This window comes from Pinus tabuliformis, chromosome 5_2, assembly GCF_031772625.1.
Source record: "Pinus tabuliformis cultivar Carrire ecotype Pingquan chromosome 5_2, CPIR1, whole genome shotgun sequence".
Taxonomy (NCBI): domain Eukaryota; kingdom Viridiplantae; phylum Streptophyta; class Pinopsida; order Pinales; family Pinaceae; genus Pinus; species Pinus tabuliformis.
In genome coordinates, this window is record NC_142306.1 from 987,669,566 (window position 1) to 987,689,187 (window position 19,622).

At 39.1% G+C, this 19,622-nt stretch overlaps 2 protein-coding genes across 3 annotated transcripts in view; one reads left to right on the plus strand and one right to left on the minus strand.

The window, feature by feature from the left end:
* Nucleotides 1–19,622, plus strand: part of LOC149162618 (DNA ligase 4-like) — a 387,402-nt gene that overhangs the window by 26,310 nt on the left and 341,470 nt on the right. For both annotated transcript variants that reach the window (XM_089437333.1, XM_089437332.1), the window contains exons 2-3: nucleotides 1,058–1,133; nucleotides 1,335–1,459. In XM_089437333.1, coding sequence (XP_089293459.1) covers nucleotides 1,429–1,459 — 31 coding nt within the window. In that variant the 5' untranslated portion in view covers nucleotides 1,058–1,133; nucleotides 1,335–1,428. The remainder of the gene's footprint in view (nucleotides 1–1,057; nucleotides 1,134–1,334; nucleotides 1,460–19,622) is intronic.
* LOC149162619 (uncharacterized) lies at nucleotides 11,715–19,360 on the minus strand. The gene is made up of 3 exons (XM_089437616.1): nucleotides 18,968–19,360; nucleotides 18,618–18,696; nucleotides 11,715–11,862 (listed from the first exon to the last, which is right to left on the minus strand). Exons 1-3 carry the CDS (start codon nucleotides 19,275–19,277, stop codon nucleotides 11,715–11,717), a joined length of 537 nt encoding a protein of 178 aa, XP_089293742.1. The 5' UTR covers nucleotides 19,278–19,360.

Genomic DNA, 19,622 nt, shown 5'->3' on the forward strand with positions numbered 1-19,622 from the left:
TGATGAAGGAGGGTTTCAAATGAAGCTGACATGATCAAAAGCGGGAAGATGTTTTCAAAATTTGAATTTTAAATTTGATTTTGGAGCAGTAAACAAACATTAGATCCGACTTTAGTTGATCCTTGATAAAATTCCCCTTTTCTGACTTTTGACTAGAAAAGGATAGCCCATTTAATTTAATTTTCTTGCACGAACGAAAATTGCTTGTAGCATCTCCTTTGGGGGTTCTTGACCAAAAATGGTGCTCCAAGCTTTAAAGAGGTATATCTCCTCAACCGTGAGGAGTTATGAGGTGTGCCACCTGCTGTTGGAATCAGCATGGCGAGCTCTATTAATTGATAAATGTCTCGCTTGAAATTGCACTGATCTTTTTATCCAAAATCTTCATCAAACACAGGGCATCATGACCACACTGCAAAGGCTTGCTATTGTCTGAGACTTCTTGTCCATTTGAGCTTCCAGCTAATGCAATCCATGACGTATATTAAGAGCATTCAAAGACCAATGTTGGCATCAATGACAATACCATTCAACACTATGCTGGTATTGGTCAAATGCAAGTGTAGATGTTACATAGGTTGTGAAGCTTTGTGCATGGCACTAATTGTACTAACAGGGTTGTGGGAATCAAATATTAGACACCAAGGAAGAAAATTCCTCTGCTGTAAATGTGATCATTAGTTCAAGGAGATCAAGGCATTTGTTTTGTTTTTCCCTTTTCACATATGATTTTGTCATGCTCTGCTTGTTGATATTGGTGATGATTTTTTTTTGAACACACACACACACAAAATCCTTGAATGGAAAATGATTTGTCTTGATAGGTATATCACTTGACCAGAAATTCAGATCAATTTGTCTCATGATTTAATGCTTTCAATTGAAAAATAATTATTCTGTATTCATTGGTTATGCTCTGAAGTTGATTTGTATTCATCACGATCGGCTCCCTTCTAAAAGTGTGATTCTGTTACTGTTATCATTGAACTCTCACTTGTGGTATGCAATTTGTATATTTTGTTGTTCTTCTGAACTGGCCTTTCTTTCATTTGCATAGGGAATACCAAATGGTCAATTGTACCAACGTCAAAAGAGGAACTTGCTGACTTTTTTGTCAAAACTGTCCAACAAGGGTATGTTTTTTGGTTTATACCTTATGAACACAATATCTTCAAAGAATTTTGGCTTTTTATTTGTATGAATACTTGTTTTTAATTGTTTTTTTCTCTTTTAAAATTTAGTTGGTGCAACCGATTCTCTTTTGAAGATAATTTAGAGATGAAGTTTTTCTTGGATAATCATTTTTATTCTTTTTAAACATTTTTATATTGTAGGGATGAAGGCATTGTTGTGAAGGACCTAAATTCTCAATGGTGCCCTGATAATCGTGATGGTCGTTGGTGCAAAATCAAGCCTGATTATGTATCAATGGGCAATGATCTTGATCTTTTGATCATAGGTACGTCATCGATGGTTCTATTATTCTATTGTTTATAGGTTGTTTAAATTAAACGATAATAAATGTTTCCTCCAACAGAGATCTGCAATCTGATTTTTTATGTTTATAATGACTTAACCAAATCTCTCATACTCTTGCACAAGAAGTTGGCCTGCTGAACAATTTTTGTTTTATTTTTGACCATGCTTGATGGAAACAATTAATGGAGATGGAACAATTTGGATCCCTAGCAAAAATATTGATTTTGATCGATGTGATGGATACTGTGGATTGCAAATATAAAACTATAGTTAAGTGCAACCTTCTTGGTATCACTACAAGTTTTTGAATAGTATTATGAATTGTATGTCTTTTCACATTCAAAGATAGAGTAGTTGAGTTTTTTAGAGCTTATATGTTGGATCCTTTACATTACTTTATGAAGTATAGATTTGTGTATAATGAAAGTGAATACTTTTAATTCATTTCTTTCTCATTCTTGATAGAAACCCATTCACAATTGACTATTGTTTATAGCGTTGTATAACCTTTTCTTAATATGAGAGGTAGTTGGTCTCCATATCCTGCCTTTCATCCTAAAAATTTCTTCACTATTTATAGTAATTGGCATGGATAATTTATTAAATGAATGCAAACATTTTCTTTTCAGTGTTGCTTTATGGTTGGCATCGTACATTGAAATCCATAATTGAAGCCTACAATTATCGAATATTCAATATAAATGGAATAATTTAATTACATAAAAGAATCCATTTGGATTACAATATTATACTGAATAAAATATATTAGAGATGATTGATAGAATGATAAAATACAATGAGGGCCCTGTATAAATATTCAAGTGGGGTTTTAACTAAGAATCATGTCCTTTAGTTAAGACATGTCTTTCATTTTGATGTGTCTTTTCATTATTAATTAGTATTTTTATATTTATGTATTTTTTCCATGAGAAATATCTTTATATTCCATATGTTGAATTTTGTAGCAATGGTCAGTCTTCATTAAAGTCTTTAGCCCTCTATATATATATATATGATGTGGATTTCAAGTCGGCTTTAAGAGGGAAATTTCAGTTTTTGAAATTCAAATTTTTGGTACCAAAATGATCAAGTCAACCCTCAAGAAAGAGACACCCATTTGGCCTCATCAAACACTATATATAGAGCAGTCACTCTCCTTCTCTTGGCAAAATTTGGATCACTCACACATATCATCTGTTCATCTAAGTGAAGGAGACCAAGACAAGGAAGTCGAAGTTGACCAGGCAGTCCAGAGTTTGACCAAGTTTCTTTTCTCTCTTTGTTTGATCTCACACGTGTGGTAGATAGGTCAAATTTATTCTGGGCAAAATCTCAAGGTAGCAGACTGAATTTCTGAGAGAAAGGAGGCTGGAATTCGGCCTAAGTAGATCAGACTTGACCTAATCTTTTGGGCAACAATTTGACTTGGACAAAAGGCAGTTTGACCAGGGTTCTTTTGCTGGGCTGTTTGACTTTATTTTGACTGGAAAAGATCAGTTGTATCTCTTGCTGAATTGAAAATTTTCTCCAAGGAAAAGGTTGCTGGGTTTTTCCCCCAAGTGGGTTTTCCCAGGGTAAAACCTGTGTTGTATTTGTGCATCATTGTTCCATTGTGATCTATTGTCCTACTATTTTTCTATGGTTGAATTTCTGAAGTATAATTGCTTGACGATAAACTGGAAGTGTTAAAAAAAATCAATATCATTAGAAGTAATTATTAGTTTTAGAAATCTGTGGTTGTATTTATTACACTTGTAAAATGAACACCATATGTGATATATGCATGTTTTGGTCCTTGAGGAACTGCTTAGGCAACAAGGGTCAAAGCCATTACAAGAAATAGTCATTATGATCTCAACGTGTCACATTCAGTAATTAAACCTGGGTGGGGAGGATAGCAACATTTCTCCAAACCACCCGAGCTAAACCCAATTGACTATTTATCTATATTTATATATTTATGTTTATTATATTTTCTTCTCCTTTAGAAATGCTTTGTCCTCGAACATATATATGGAAAACTTTTGTCTTTGCTCCGAATTGCAATGTATTTGCTAGAAATACTAAGTGGGGGTTGAATCAATATTTCTTATCAATTAGTATAATTTTAACTTCACAAGGCATTAATGGTTATTTGCACCAGATAATAATAAACATTCATAAACACTATTCAACATTGCAGAACAATAGAGATAGTAGACACAAAGATTTTTAGGTAGAAACCCATTCGGGACAAAAACCATTGAATGCTTCTTAATATTTGTCTTTAAAAGATTTACATCATCTTTTCAGCTCCAACTAAAGGAGGCTCCAACGCCCTATGTACCAGCTGCAACTGGATGGATGCTCCAATGCCCTATGCAAGCTCCAACCTGCCCTAGCACCACCCTGCTGCCCTGAAGTGTTCTCTGGCTCCAATCTGAAGGAGACACCACTCTCCTGCCTTGCACCACTTGCCACCCTAATCAACCGACGAATCATGTTTTACCATTTTCAGACTGGATCCACCTATGCTCGATATCAATAGGAAACTACAAAACAAGAATCTGCAAAACAATCTCTGTCAATCAGTTCAATCTGCACATCAAACCCTATCTGTGAATATCAACTGTCATAAATGATTTTGCATCTTCCCAATTTGCACATCAAGCCCTAGCTGTCAATATCCATTGCCTTTGCTAAAACTGCGCATGAAACCCTAGCATCAATCAATCTGCTTCTACATCAAACAATTCACTGCTTGACTAGTAATCAATCTTATTTCCGCATAACTGTGAAACTATACCATCGCTCTTCTGCTCACAATGAGTATGAACTGCAAAACCCTAGCTCAACATAAATATGATCATATAAACATCAATCATCACTGAAACATGATCAAGATGATACTCACATTTAGTCATACAAATAGTTGAATCTACTCTCCAAACTGTTACCTAACAATGCGATTGTCATCAACCACCGAGCTCTAATCTCCACGCTTCTTTCGTTTTTCAATTTCACTCAAAATTAAGCCCAGAAGCGCCAAACTAATATGCAGTTAATTGTTGCCACTTTCTGACAAACTATTCTACAAATTGCACTAATGCTTCGATAATTGTAACCTTAAAGTTAAAGGTTAATTTTATACCAAACCAAATGTGGATCAAAACTTAGACTTCTACTCACGTGGCACACCTTGCCGCCTACACCTACCTACAAGTCAGTGAGGAAATCCTTCAACCCCACAAGGTGTGGTTGGTGGCAGGGAACTCAGAGAAGGGGCTGTCACATTGAATCCCTTTTCTCTCCGTTTAAGCTATCTCCTAGGTTAGCTAAGGGGGGTGGTCCCTAATGAAAAGTGAAGTTAAAAAGAGATGTGAGTTTCTAGGAGAATTGTTAGAGTTAAATAGATTATTTCTTTAAGGTTTATAAGCAAAAACTGATATGAGCAATAACCATCATAAGATAAGCATGAAATACATAAACAACCAGTGTCTTCCAAGTATTTGCTCTTTAAGAAATGAAATTGTATTTTGCTTAAAACAAAAGTAGAATGCTTCAAAAATTGAAAGCAAAACAATTCTGAAATGGAGACAAAGATGACATGAAATAGTCAAAATGATAATCTACAATTAGTGTACAAAACCTAGATCAAGACATGCAAGTAGAAATCCATACTTGTCTTGTTAAAACAATGCTCTAGGTAGCAAATAAAATCCTTGAAAGCACAAGATATTGATCAAGAAAAATATTTAATTCACATTTATGTGATCTTAATAAGCTAGAGGAAATGAAATTCCCTCTTTCAAAATCGTTTGATGAGATCCTTGAGGCAAACTGATTGGGTCATTCTATTCTTGATCTTGGGAGTTAGTTCTTCTATTGGAGAGCTACCCCACGCCCAAGTAAATTCTTCAACCAAATCTAAAGATCTCTACACACTTGTAAAAAGATGTCAGCAATCATAAGGGATTAGATTATACAATGGAGGAGAAGGCTAGAGATTTCACGAAAAATCTTCTAGTGCTCCTCTTCCTAGAGTATTTCTCTAACCCAAAATACCATACAAGATAGCTTGCATATGTTAATCCAAACAAGTGGAAAAATGATAACTAGCATAATCCAACATACATGTAGAATGTAAAGCACAAAAATTGAAATAACATCACCTCAAGAAATGGAAGAAGAACACCAACACAATAGTACCCCAAAGTCTCTTTTATTATATGAAAGATGAATACAAAATCCAGCAGTCTCCGCAAGCTCAACTGGTTGTTCTAAACATACAAAGATGAGAGCCAAAGCTCATTTAAATAGGCAAATGGGAGCCAATCCCAATGTGAGTGCAAGTGACAAGTGGAAGGGTGAAGATCCCAAAGCAAAAACGAATTTGCAAGTGGTTGCAAGAACTGTCCAAGTGCTGGAGATCACTGTTGTAAACTGCTCTCTAACTAGCTATGTATATCTCCCTTGAGAATCAACATTCATCCATTGGTAACTTGTGTGTGTGTCTCACTGCTGCCACATGTAATTAGAGTGGAAAGATGAGGAGGCAAAACTCCACTAAATCTGCTGTGCAATCCCATCTAGTCTTCCACCTCAAATCTAATCAAACTAGCTTTGCGTACTTGCTGTAGGTGCTGTGCGTTTGGCTGCCTCTAAACTGCTGTTCATAGACTACTGTGTAAACTGCATGTGGCTGCCAAGTCTGATTTGCCTAGGGGTTGAAGTAGCTAGCTTTATACACGTGGATGGATGGGTTTAGAATAGTGGAGACACACTCCTTAACTTATGCGTTCACTGAACCTTTCAATCTGCTTCACAAATCTGCGTGGATATTTCAATCTAGTATTTGCATGGAGCTATAGGTGATGCGTAGTCTTTAATTTAACCTGTGCATAATTCCTGAGACTTGGATATACGTAGACCATGGGAGTGAGGTGGGGTCTATTCCCAACCCACTTTATTCAACCTTGTAGAATTATTCTATTCACATTTGAATTAATTCTAACTTGAATTTTGGCCATACGTAATACTTCAACTTTACCTTTTTAACTCAAAGTGGAACCTTTTGACTTTAGTTGCGTTTCATGTGGTGGGCCCCACATAATTGCCACATCATCTTTGAATTTCATTTGTAATTGCCATGTCACTTGGTTGACTTTCTTTGACTTTGGAAAAATTTAGAAAATTTTCCAATTATTGTTTTGTTTTTTTCATTTTCATTTTTTGCCATTGTCACTAGGAAAATCGGCTTTTGAGGGACTATAAGTTATTTTTTGACCCTCAAAGTGGGCCTTAGGATAATGCTGGGTCTCTGAGGATGAATTATGAGTAGTCACACGCCCCAGACATTTCCTAAGGCCACTTATTTACATCATTACATAGAAAATAATTAAAAAACCCTGTTTTGTGGGAAATTTTTTAATTATTAAAAAATCCTACATAAACCTACCCAAATTCGACGAAATTTTTTGTGTGATCTAGTATGGTAATATACATCGACTCTAGACACTAAGATGTGTTAGGGGCTCAACCTTCAAACCGTCACCGCGGCTCTGGGGTAAAAAATGAGTGAAAAAACCCAGAAAATTGTCCACCTCTGAAAAAGAAGGGATAATTAACTCTATAAAAAAAACACTCCAAGGTGTAGTCGTTTGTTGATCGAGTCCCAACATCCTAGTCATGTTACAGATTTAAAAGCTTATCATTACTAGTATCACTTATTACAATTCTTCACAGGGTGTGGAATCTGGATACAAGAAAGATGATGAGAAGATAGAAATAGAGTTTAAAAACTCTGTTGACTGATGATATCTGATGGGACAAGTGTCCTCTGGATCATCCTTGGGCATGGAGTCTTCATATAATGATCAGGTTTCACTCCAATGGTCAACATTTGGCTCCATATGGGGATGCATGCTAGATACAAAGTGATAGTGTGCAAGAACCTGCAATCTGCACTAACCAACAAAAGACATATATCAACAGTATCCATTCAAAATATCGTCAAATGAAATAAAGTATAGAAACGAAGAAAAGAAAATTTATTCTAAGAGCATAAATGACAATTTATTCATGAAATAAAACTGCTTAAACAAAAATGACACGAGATAAGGTTAGAAATATGATACAAAAAGATGCACCACGGCATCAGATGTCTTCGGTGAAATCCATCTTGAGAACTTGCCTACTCACAGACAAGTCCATGGGTTATTTCTTTGATGTGCCTTGCCCAATTCTAACTATCTTGGGATTACGAATTGCCCCAATATTAACATGTTTTTGGCCATCAGATATACCAAACCTCTTCCTTTTCGTTTTCCGAATATTGATGCGTTGAGGCTTGATCTCGCTCAAAATTGGTGGTTCACTTTTTATATCTTTTTTCTTTTTTTTTGCTTTTTTCTTTTCTTCTTGGTTAGTTGCGATGGTGATGATGATGCATTTATTGCCAATCCTATTGCTTTGTCTTGAAAGTGCTCTGATGGAAGATTTGAAGTACACAAGCTTTTTGAGCTATGCCTAATCTCTTCGTTTTGAATCTGTTCTGTTAAGGGGGGAAGAAAATTTGTCAACACTGCATCACTTCCTGTTTGGCATGATCTATAAATAATCTCATTGTTGGGTTTCCTTGGATCTTCAACATGATATCTTTTCTCTAACTCTTGATCAAGTCTGACAAAGTATTATCAGGCATGGGGATGGCGGCATATGATAAGTCCATCTGAAGGCTGCCACCTAGATTTGATGCCCATTTTCTCGATAGGAGCATTCCCCATGAATCAGGAATGTCTATAACAACAATATGCATAGTCATTGTTCTATCTGTGGATGCAGCTAGGATAACTTGTAAATCTTTAATTATCCCACACACTTCAATTCTTTTAGAATCCATTGAACATATGTTGTGATAGGGCTTAGGTACCCTTAAATTCAGTTGCTCCATGACTTTCTTGGTCATGAAATTTGATGAAGCCCCTAAATCAAGCATGTAGTTGTGTAAAAGAAGATCATTCATTATCAAAGAAACATAAAATGGTAGATGATATTCATTCCCCACATAACAGTTCATACTTTTCAATACAATTTCCTCATCTTCTAGTTCGTCACTTGGCTTTTATTCCCTTTGAGTAACTTAAATGGCACTTAGTAACTTGGCCCTTTGAGATGGTATCTTTAAAAGTTCTGTCACTGGAATAGAAACCTTTGCATTATTCAACCAATTGCCTAAGTCAAAATTCAATTTTGAAGTAGGAGGAGAAAAATTTCTATGATTATTCTGGTCTTGGATATCCCTTCTATGATAAGTCATCCCTTTGTGTTTTGCCATAGCAAGAATCTGTCCAGATGTAGGTTTTTCACCAAAAATCTTAGTGACTTCGTCAAAATTTGCAATCATATTGTAAACCCCAAGATTATTAGGCCTATGGTCAATCTCTTGATTTCTCTCAATGGTGTATATCTGATCCTCCATGGAAAACATGTTGATTTGACCAGTTGTCCCTGTTGACTCTGCCGCCTACACCTACCTACAAGAAAGTGAGAAAAGCCTTCAACCCCACAAGGTGTGGTTGGTGGTAGGGAATTAAGAGAAGAAGTCGTCACACTAAATCCCTTCTCTCTCCGTTTAAAGTATCTCCTAGGTTAGCTAAGGGGGGTGGTCCCTAATGAAAATTTAAGTTGAAAAAGATGTGAGTTTTTAGGAGAATTGTTAGAGTTAAATAGATTATTTCTTTAAGATTTATAAGCAAAACTGATATGAGCAATAACCATAAACACATAAGATACACATGAAATACATAAACAACCAGTGCCTTCAAAGAATTGCTCTTTAAGAAATGAAATTGTTTTTGCTTAGAATGAAGTGAAATGCTTTCAAATGGAAAGCCAAAATAACCTTGGACTTGAGTTTCCAAATGGAAAAGGGTTACTTAGCTTATGCTTCAGCTCCCTTTCTTCAAACTTGAAATGCCTCCAAGGACACCTATAGGAAAGCAAGCAGAAGAGTTAGTATGCAAAAGAAATAGTGTCTCAAATGCTAGATAGAATCAATATGCACACAAATGAGAGAATAACATATATGATATTCTTCAAGATGGAAAAGAAGCAAAGGGCTCATGAAACCCTCTTTTAAATAAATCTCTTGATGTCTTATGAGATTGTTGGCTTGAACAACTTGTGGGATCTTTGATATCCTTGGAGGTGACTATTCCAACCAAAGAAGTCCTTACACTCCAATAGACTTGGCAAGCTATCCTTTGAACACACAAATGCCTGCAAACCAATTAGCAGTGCAAAAAAGACTTGGCATATAGAGGCCAAATTGAGCTTGTCATTCAACCGAAAATAACGAGCTACAACAAGAGAACAAAATATACCAAGCCCAAAGGAGATTTGAGATAGCTACAAATCTCTCCTCCTTAGACAATAATGCCCTCAGGCAAATGCACAAAAAACAACTAGATAGCAATGTAAAATCAAATTAATAATAAAATCAAATGAAACAGATATATCTCATCAACCAAAGAATGCACCACAAGAGAAGATAGTAACCTCAAAGTCTTTTTTTTATTATATGAAAGATGAATACAAAATCCACTAGAGTCTCCGCAAGCTCAATGACTCGTTCTATCTGATACAAATGAGAGCTCAAGACTCATATAAATAAGAAAATGGGAGATGATCCCAAGGAAAATTCCAATGACAAGAGGAGATGGATTGACAATCCCAATGTAGAAAATCAAATCACAAGTGGCAAGATCACTGGCTGTAGGTGTTCCCAAACTGCTGGTACGTACTTCACTTGTATATCAATGTGCTAGTTCAACTGCTGGTCAAGTGTAGACTTAATTGAATAGTGTGGTAGACAAACTTCCTCAAAAATATGTGTTGGCTGCCACCTCTAACAAACTGCTGTTCATAATCTCCGTATGCTGCTGTCAACTGTGCGTTAATTTGCTGCGTATCACTTGCTGTGAGTGCTGTGCATTTGGCTGCCTCTAAACTGTTGTTCGTGATTGAGGATGAGTGCCAGCGTGGGGTTTTCAAATTGAACTGCTGTTAACTGTGCGTTCAATCCTTTCCTCATGTGCATATTGGTTGAGCTGCCATGTGTAATCAGCGTACAAGCAAATCAAACTTGCGTGAAGAAGGAGTGGCTGCGTTAACACTTTGACTGGGCCAGCGTGGATCTCTTTTATGGCATGTGCTTATTTGCTTTTGGCTATACATAGATTATGGGGAGTGAGTGGGGTCCATTCCCCACTCATTTTATTAGAATATGAACTTTAATCTCCAACATCAATTAAATCAATAACTTAACTTTTCACCATATAAAATAATTCAATGTGGCCTCTTTAACTCATCGTAGAACCTTTTGACTTACCACTTGGAACTTTGACTTTGACTCTCCTCCATGTGGTGGGCCCCACATGGCTGCCACATCACCCTTGATATTCCCTTATATTTCCATGTCAAAATTTGACTTATTTTGACTTTGGAAAAATTTAGAAATTTTTTCACTTATTGAATTTTTTGAAAATTTTCTGATTTTTTGCCACTACCACTAGGAAAATCGGCTTTTGAGGGACTACAAGTCATTTTTTGACCATCGGCTTTTGAGGGATTACAAGTCATTTTTTGACCGTCAAAGTGGGTCCTAAGATATTGCTGGGTGTGAGGATGAATTTCGAGTAGTCACACGCCCTAGACATTTCCTAAGGCCACTGTTAAGTTTAGGTATGTTCTATGCTTAGAGCAATTTAATTCAATTTTCACATTTAGCTCAATAGCTTTTCCAAATTAGCAATCACATCAACATTAAAGTAAACTGCAAATAGAACATAAACATAAATTGTAGAAGGCAAGTCAAGACAAGAGGGACATAAGATGTGGTGCTAGCCAGGGACAAACCCTAATGTGGGGAAACTCTTGATCAATTCTTCTTATATGTTCTTCAATAGTTCAACACAGAGAGAGATAGTACATTTACAACAGAAGTCAACACTTCGACTTTCTAGATAAGAGAATAGATCATCTCTACATGAGATCAGTTGAAGACATGTTGCTTCAACTGATTCTCCAAGGTGACTCCTTCACCTATCATTGTGCTTCATCTCGTCCACATGCTGCACCTCACCTTGTTGCACCACGCTGCACTCATCATCACAGTGTTGGACCTAATGACCATGCTATGCACTTCATGCCACTGCTCTTGTCACTGTGCTGCTCCAATCACTGAGCTGCTCTCATCACGGATCTGCACCCAATGCTGCACTCATCACTGATCTGCACTCAATGCTGCACTCATCATCACTGCATCCAATATGCTGCATCTCACTGCTGTCTCTAATACCATGCTGCATCCAACTGCTGCATCTAACCATGCTGTCTAACATGCTGACCACACGAGTAGTCACATCAACATTCAGTCCTTATCCTTGTGCAACCCTTAACACAATATGTTGCTGGCTATGGCCTGTGGGCTGTGGCATATCCCAACAACAAGCAAGGTTGTCATACAATACCTAGCTATTACCCTTGAAGAACAATGTCTACCAATCTACCTTATTGCTGCACAGTCATGCTCAGAACAGATCTCAAATGTGTCACGCTGTCATCTACAACAACGTGACTTAGATCTGACTTTCTTTACAGTGTCTAAGGGTTCCTTCCTTACAGAGTTATGGACCTCTTAAACTTCATCCTTTGGCTGATAGGGTCCTCTCCAATTGTGGCCAAGATGACCTCCTTGAGGGCTGAGACTAGGACAATATTGGCTCTACTTGGACAACAGTTTGTAGCACAAATAACAGCTGCTAGAGACCCTTTATTTTGATGGCTGTAACCTTCGCCTTTCACTGTGGCTAGAGCAGATAGATGCCTCTTTGAAATTGCGGATTAGACTAAGTGTTTGGACAGTGGATGAGAAACCTTTTAGGCAGCGTATGTTGGCTGTCTTTGACTGCTAGAGATCTCCTAGAATTGCGGCCAAATCTTTCCATTATCAGCTGCTAGGTTAAGGCTATAGTCCTCCCAATAGGATTGCGGCTAGGGCTTGCATTTACAGCAGTCAGGGCACATAAGAACCCTTTTTTAAACTACGTCCTAGAACAGTTTGTTAGGGCAGTGTTAGGGCATAATTTAGGCTTATTATTGCTGTGTAGGAAGGTCACATTTAGGGCAGTGTAGAACCTTTCTTAGAGGGCTATCCTCCATGACAGCATTAGGCTTCTACCATACTAGCATTAAAGCTTTTCCTTGGACTGCGTTATGAGACCTTCCTCCCTGACTGCATGAACCTTCTTCTTGCTGCATATGAGACTTCTCCATCAGGGCAGCGTAGAGCCTTGTCCATGACAACTTCTAGGGCATCTTCTATTATGGCAGCGTATCACTTAGGGCACTCCTTCTAGATCTCATCTTCATCAAACCCAAAACAAGATGAAGAGAGATCACAAGACTGAGTGTGTGAAATGACTTGAAGGCCACCTCTATTTATACTAAAACGTTGAGCACAAGTGGGTTTATTTGGTTGCTGGCCGACCTTGACGAATTGTCCCATAACACTAATAAATTCATATCTCCATGAATACTTGTCGGAATCGGATGATCTTTAGATCAATCCTACACCTCTCGATGAGAGGGATCCAAGAAAAATATCAGCTACCATTAATAAGATGACCCACATGGAGTTTGGCCCTAGTTTCCAATTTTAACACTTCCTTTCAACTAGGGAGAACTCCATCCGTTGATCCATATCTCTGATTGTACTATCTCTGCCATCAGTGCCCTGCACTGCTCTGCCCTGCTCAGAACCATGAAGAAGAAGAACTGATCGAGAATGTCTCATACCATTCTCTACTGACCCAAAGTTAGTTTTATCTGAAGAGTGTATGTCATATCACTCTTACTGACCCGAAGTCAGTTTTATTGATCCTAGATCAATATCACAGGAGAGTGGCTCAAACCACTCACATTGATCCCAGATCAATGGGGGTCATCCTAGCATAGGGAGTACGGTAGATACAACGATGCGTCCATCGATAGTACACTATGGTCCCTAACCCATTTCCCTGCTCATTGATCAGATGAGAGGTACTTCCCATGAGTCCGTGACTGCATGGGTAGGATGCCTCGACAGGAGAACTAATCATCCTGTCCCACAGGAGAATGAGTTGTCCTGTTCAACAGTCGCCACAGGAGAACTAATCATCTTGTACCTAAAGTCACCACGGGGTATCACAGGGGAAGGCTGAACCTTTCACCCTGTACATAGTGCACCACTAGGGGAGGGTGAGTCGCCTTGTGGTTTTATGTCGCTCCAGTAAGTACCCCAAGCCCCCTAGAGCTCCCAGAGCTCAATGCATGCAGCATGGAGGACCCTTATAAGAAGGTCTCTCAACAACTCCAAGTTGTTTGGGAAAGTCATAGATTTGATCTTTCCCTGGGGCTTTGACAAAATGTCTACGACTTGTACATCAGTCTCAATGCGATGGTGCCTCCTGGCTCATTGACTTACCATATCCGAGATAAGGTAGTATCTGATGTCTATCTGCTGGAGCAATCATCGAATACGGGATTCCTCAACAATCGAATCCCCCTTGGTTGTCACAGAGGATCACGGTGGTGTTCATCATATGTACAAACAACTCACTGAAGAGCTTCCACAACCAAGGAGCTTCATACGAGATCATACTCGTAGCTATGTATTCGGTCTCGGCGGTGCTTATAGCAACCGACTTCTGCTTCCTCCTCATCCATGATATTGAAGAAGAACCCAAAGAGAACCAGCACTGAGAAGTGCTCTAGTGATCCTCCACATTGCCTGCCCAGTCAGCATTCGAATAATCATGCCGCTTCATATTTCTGACAGTGTATCTCAATCCATGAGAGATTGTGCCCCGAAGATATCTTAGAAGATTCTTGGCACCAATCTAGTGAAGTTCAACCAAGTATGAGCTCACCATGCTAATTGCAAAACATATGTCCGAACGGAAGTTCACCAAGAACATCAATGCAAATGAGTTTATGAAACTCAGAGGCATTTCCCAAATTTGGTTTGACATCATCACCATATAACTTCTGAGAGTTAAGATCCTCGAGGCAGTCACGGCTTGCAGTTTACCATTCCACATCCTGAATCCAAGTCCCTCTTACTTCTGCAAGTGAGAGGGTTTGCACCTGTCTGAAATAGGTCGTCCTCAGAAGGTGCCGGTATGAGAGGTCTATCATCCACAACCTTCAAACAATGGTTTGGATTGACTTCACTCTTAGTGAATCTCAACTTCATCTGACTGTTATCAATCCTCTCATATCAAACTCGGGATGATTTGCTTCAAGCCATAGAGGGCTTTCTTCCTCTGGCACACATCAGATTCTTGATCATGAATCTCAAACCCCTTCTGTTGTTCCAAACCTGTGGACCTGCTACATGAGGGGAATGGTGCCCTTGTAAGATTTTCCCTTTGGTACATCTCAGACATGTACCTTGATGCTCCTTTTGAATTCATGCATCCTTGTCATCATCTGACTTACAGACCTCCAGTGCTATGTGTCAACTGACATGGTCCCCAATCAACTTCCTGCCAACCTTGAACTCAAAGATAAAAGCATCTTTGAAAATTTTATTTCCAAACACGTACCTTTCCATCGATGAATGCCACCTTGAAACCTTTTGACTTCCATTGCTGAAATGCACACCATGTTCTTCTTGCGATCAGGTACATAAAAGAGATTCTTGTAAATGAATTGAGTTACCCACATTCAATTGAGGGGTAACATTCCTTACACCCTTTCCGGGATATGTGGCATCGACTCCAAGAATAATCCCACGATTGTTTCCATCTCTACCAAATTCGAGAGAGCACCCTTCTATTCAATGAGGTGCCTTGAAGCACTACAATCAATAAGCCAGATTCCCAAAGAATCTGAAGGAGAGGGCCAATGCAAGATAACGCTTCTTTATCTTATCAGAAATAACATTTGATTCTTCATACCTGGGGTTCCTTGCTTTTTCTGAAGAGTTGGTCGTTTCCTTGATGACCTTCATTACCTGTCATTCCTCTGATCATTGAAGATGTCCCTGGAATCATTGTTATCATCATCAAGTGATGTGTCCCTGCCATTCAGACACTTCGTATGATGGCTGAACTTATTGCAACCAAGGCATTTGCCTTTGCTTCCACCCTTAGATCTGGACTTCCCAATGAAGTGATCTTTAGGTAGGCCATCAGAAGCTTCCGCTACGCTATTCTGATAATATTCTCTGCTTCGACTTCACCCTTGGTGAATTTGAAGAGGGATAAGGAATCCATTGATCCTTTTCCAACTGTCTTTGGTGATTGCTCTTTCACTCTTGCTTAGGCTTTGTCTTCACCTCACCTCTAATACCATGTTAAGTTTAGGTATGCTCTATGCTTAGAGCAATTTAATTCAATTTTCACATTTAGCTCAATAACTTTTCCAGATTAGCAATCACATCAACATTAAAGTAAACTGCAGATAGAACATAAACATAAATTACAGAAGACAAGCCAAGACAAAAGGACACAAGATGTGGTGCTAGCCAGGGACAAACCCCAATGTGGGGAAACCCTTGATCAATTCTTCTTATATGTTCTTCAATAGTTCAACACAGAGAGAGATAGTACATTTACAACAGAAGTCAACACTTCAAATTTCTAGATAAGAGAATAGATCATCTCTACATGAGATTAGTTGAAGACATGCTGCTTCAACTGATTCTCCAAGGTGACTCCTTCACCTATCATTCTGCTGCATCTTGTCCACATGCCGCACCTCGCTGTGCTGTACCATGCTGCACTCATCATCACAATGCTGGACCTAATGACCATGCTATGCACTTCATTTTGCTTCTCTTGTCACTGTGCTGCTCCAATCACTGAGTTGCTCTCATCACGGATTTGCACCCAATGTTGCACTCATCATTGATCTGCACTCAACGCTGCACTCGTCACTGATCTGCACTCAATGCTGCACTCATCATCACTGCGTCCAATATGCTGCATCTCACTGTTGCCTCTAATACCATGCTGCATCCAACTGCTGCATCTAACCATGTTGTCTAACATTCTGACCACACGAGTAGTCACATCAACATTCAGTCTTTATCCTTGTGCAACCCCTAACACAATATGCTGCTGGCTATGGCCTGCGGCCTAGCCCAGCAACAAGCAAGGTTGTCATACAGTACCCAACTATTACCCTTGAAGAACAATGTCTACCAATCTACCTTATTGCTGCACAATCATGCTCAGAACAGATCTCAAATGTGTCACGCTGTCATCTACAGCAATGTGACTTAGATCTGACTTTCCTTACAGCGTCTAAGGGTTCCTTCCTTACAGAGTTATGGACCTCTTAAACTTCATCCTTTGGCTGATAGGGTCCTCTCCAATTGCGGCCAAGATGACCTCCTTGAGGGCTGAGACTAGGGCAGTATTGGCCCTACTTGGACAACAGTTTGTAGCACAAATGACAGTTGCTAGAGACCCTTTATTTCGATCGCTGTAACCTTCACCTTTCACTATGGCTAGGGCAGATAGATGCCTCTTTGAAATTGCGGATTAGACTGAGTGTTTGGACAGTGGATGAGAAACCTTTTAGGCAGCGTATGGTGGCTCTCTTTGACTGCTAGAGATCTCCTAGAACTGCGGCCAAGTCTTTCCATTATCAGCGGCTAGGTTAAGGCTATAGTCCTCCCAATAGGACTGCGGCTAGGGCTTGCATTTACAACAGTCAGGGCACATAAGAACCCTCTTTAAACTACGTCCTAGAACAGTTTGTTAGGGCATCATTTAGGCTTATTCTTGCTGTGTAGGAAGGTCACGTTTAGGGCAGCGTAGAACCTTTCTTAGAGGGCTGTCCTCCATGACAACATTAGGCTTCTACCATACCAGCGTTAAGGCTTCTCCTTGGACTGCGTTATGTGACCTTCCTCCCTGACTGCATGAGCCTTCTTCTTGTTGCGTATGAGACTTCTCCATCAGGGCAACGTAGGGCATCTTCTATTAGGGCAGCGTATCACCTAGGGCACTCCTTCTAGATCTCATCTTCATCAAACCCTAAACAAAATGAAGAGAGATCACAAGAGTGAGTGTGTGAAATGACTTGAAGGCCACCTCTATTTATACTAAAACTTTGAGCACAAGTGGGTTTATTTGGTTGCTGGTCGACCTTGACGAATTGTCCCATAACACTAATAAATTCATATCTCCATGAATACTTGTCGAAATCGGATGATCTTTAGATCAATCCTACACCTCTCGATGAGAGGGATCCAAGAAAAATATCAGCTGCCATTAATATGATAACCCACATGGAGTTTGGCCATAGTTGCCAATTTTAACAACCACTTATTTACACCATTACATAGAAAATAATTAAAAAATCCCGTTTTGCGGGAAATTTTTAATTATTAAAAAATCCTACTTAGACCTAGCCAAATTCCGCGAATTTTTTTGTGTGATTTAGTATGGGAATATACATCGACTCTAGACATTAAGATGTGTTAGGGGCTCAACCTTCAAACTGTCACCCCGCCTCTGGGGTAAAAAATGAGTGAAAAAACCCAGAAAATTATCTGCCTCTAAAAAGGAAGGGATAATTAATCGGATAAAAAAAACATTCCAAGGTGTACTTGTTTGTTGATAGAGTCCTAACATTCTAGGCCTGTTATAGACTCAAAAACTCATCATTACTAGTATCACTTATTACAATTCCTCGCAGGGTGTGGAATCTGAGTACAAGAAAGATGATGAGAAGATAGAAGTAGAGTTAAAAAACTTTGTTGACTAATGATATCTGATGGTACAAGTGTCCTCTGGATCATCCTTGGGCATGGAGTCTTCTTATAATCATTAGGTGCCACTCTAGTGGTCAACAGTCCCTAAATGTTCATCTCCTAACATGCCACTTTCTGTTGACACCTAATCCGAAACGGATGGGTGAACTGGACAGTCATCTAGAAGATGAACTGATCCGTTTTATTTTTGTATATAAACATGAGTTAGTTAATGAATAAGATCATCAGTTCTTTCTTGCGCTCATTGATTCTGGAGTTACCCTGGCCTGACATGGTATCAGAGCACAGGTCCCAAAATAGTGTAACTCCTGCTGAGAGCTGCTCATACCTGAGTGTTTCTGCCTCTGTCCTTAGACTGCGCACTGTCCTGAGACTGCGCTCCTCTGCCCTGAGCACTGCCAATGCGTCTGTTCATATTCCATAATTAAACTGGTGCCTAAACGTTGGTCCTGCACTGCTCTGTCTGACATTCTCTGCGCCTCATAATGTCATCTAATACCTCTGCCCGTTGCTTGTCCAGCTTGTAACGCCGTTTCGAACCCTCGCACTCCAATCTCTCATATTATGCTTCTTCAAATATTTCTTTGTCAGTACTTCAAATATCTTTTAGAGAAGGCGCTCTCAGAGGTGACAGAAATCTTTACGATTTCCTCTAAACCTCCTAGCCGCTTGAAATACCTTCAAACCTGAGAAAACTTCTCTTTCTCGCGTTCTGCCCCATGAAGTCAAATGTTTCAGGACCACCCCCAGGGACAAGAATAGCAATATTGTTCCCGTTGAGCAATATCTGATCAAGCTTTGTTATCCTCCGTCCTTCAGATGTTATCTCATACTCCGTAACGTCTTCAAGCACCATGTTAACATAAACATCGAAGCCCCTCAGAGTGCCCACAAGCTCCTTGTCGCCTTTCATGATGACCCATATCTTCGAACCTATGCATCTGTCTATCAGCTCTGAGGGAAGCAGGTGCGAAGGATTGTGAGACATCTTCGGCCTCTGCAATGAATTAAGTGCTTCTGTTTATGGGCTCTGCAGAAAGCAACTACGATCGGAAGTAATTTGTATTTCCCAATTTCTGTATGCAGTGAGTATATACTCAACTTTTGTTTTCCTTTAATCGGCAGCAAGAATGATCAACACAGAGTACACGGCGGAGGTTAAATCTTGATAATCGAGTGCAAGACGCCGTTTTTGTATGCTTAGCTTTTTAAAGCTTTCTGGCCGCCGCTGTATTTGTGGATTTATAAGGGCAGAGTTTGTGGATTTATAAGGACCCAGTTCATGAGTTTTGTATGCTTAGTTTATTAAAGCTGTCTGGCCTTCTTCGTGTTC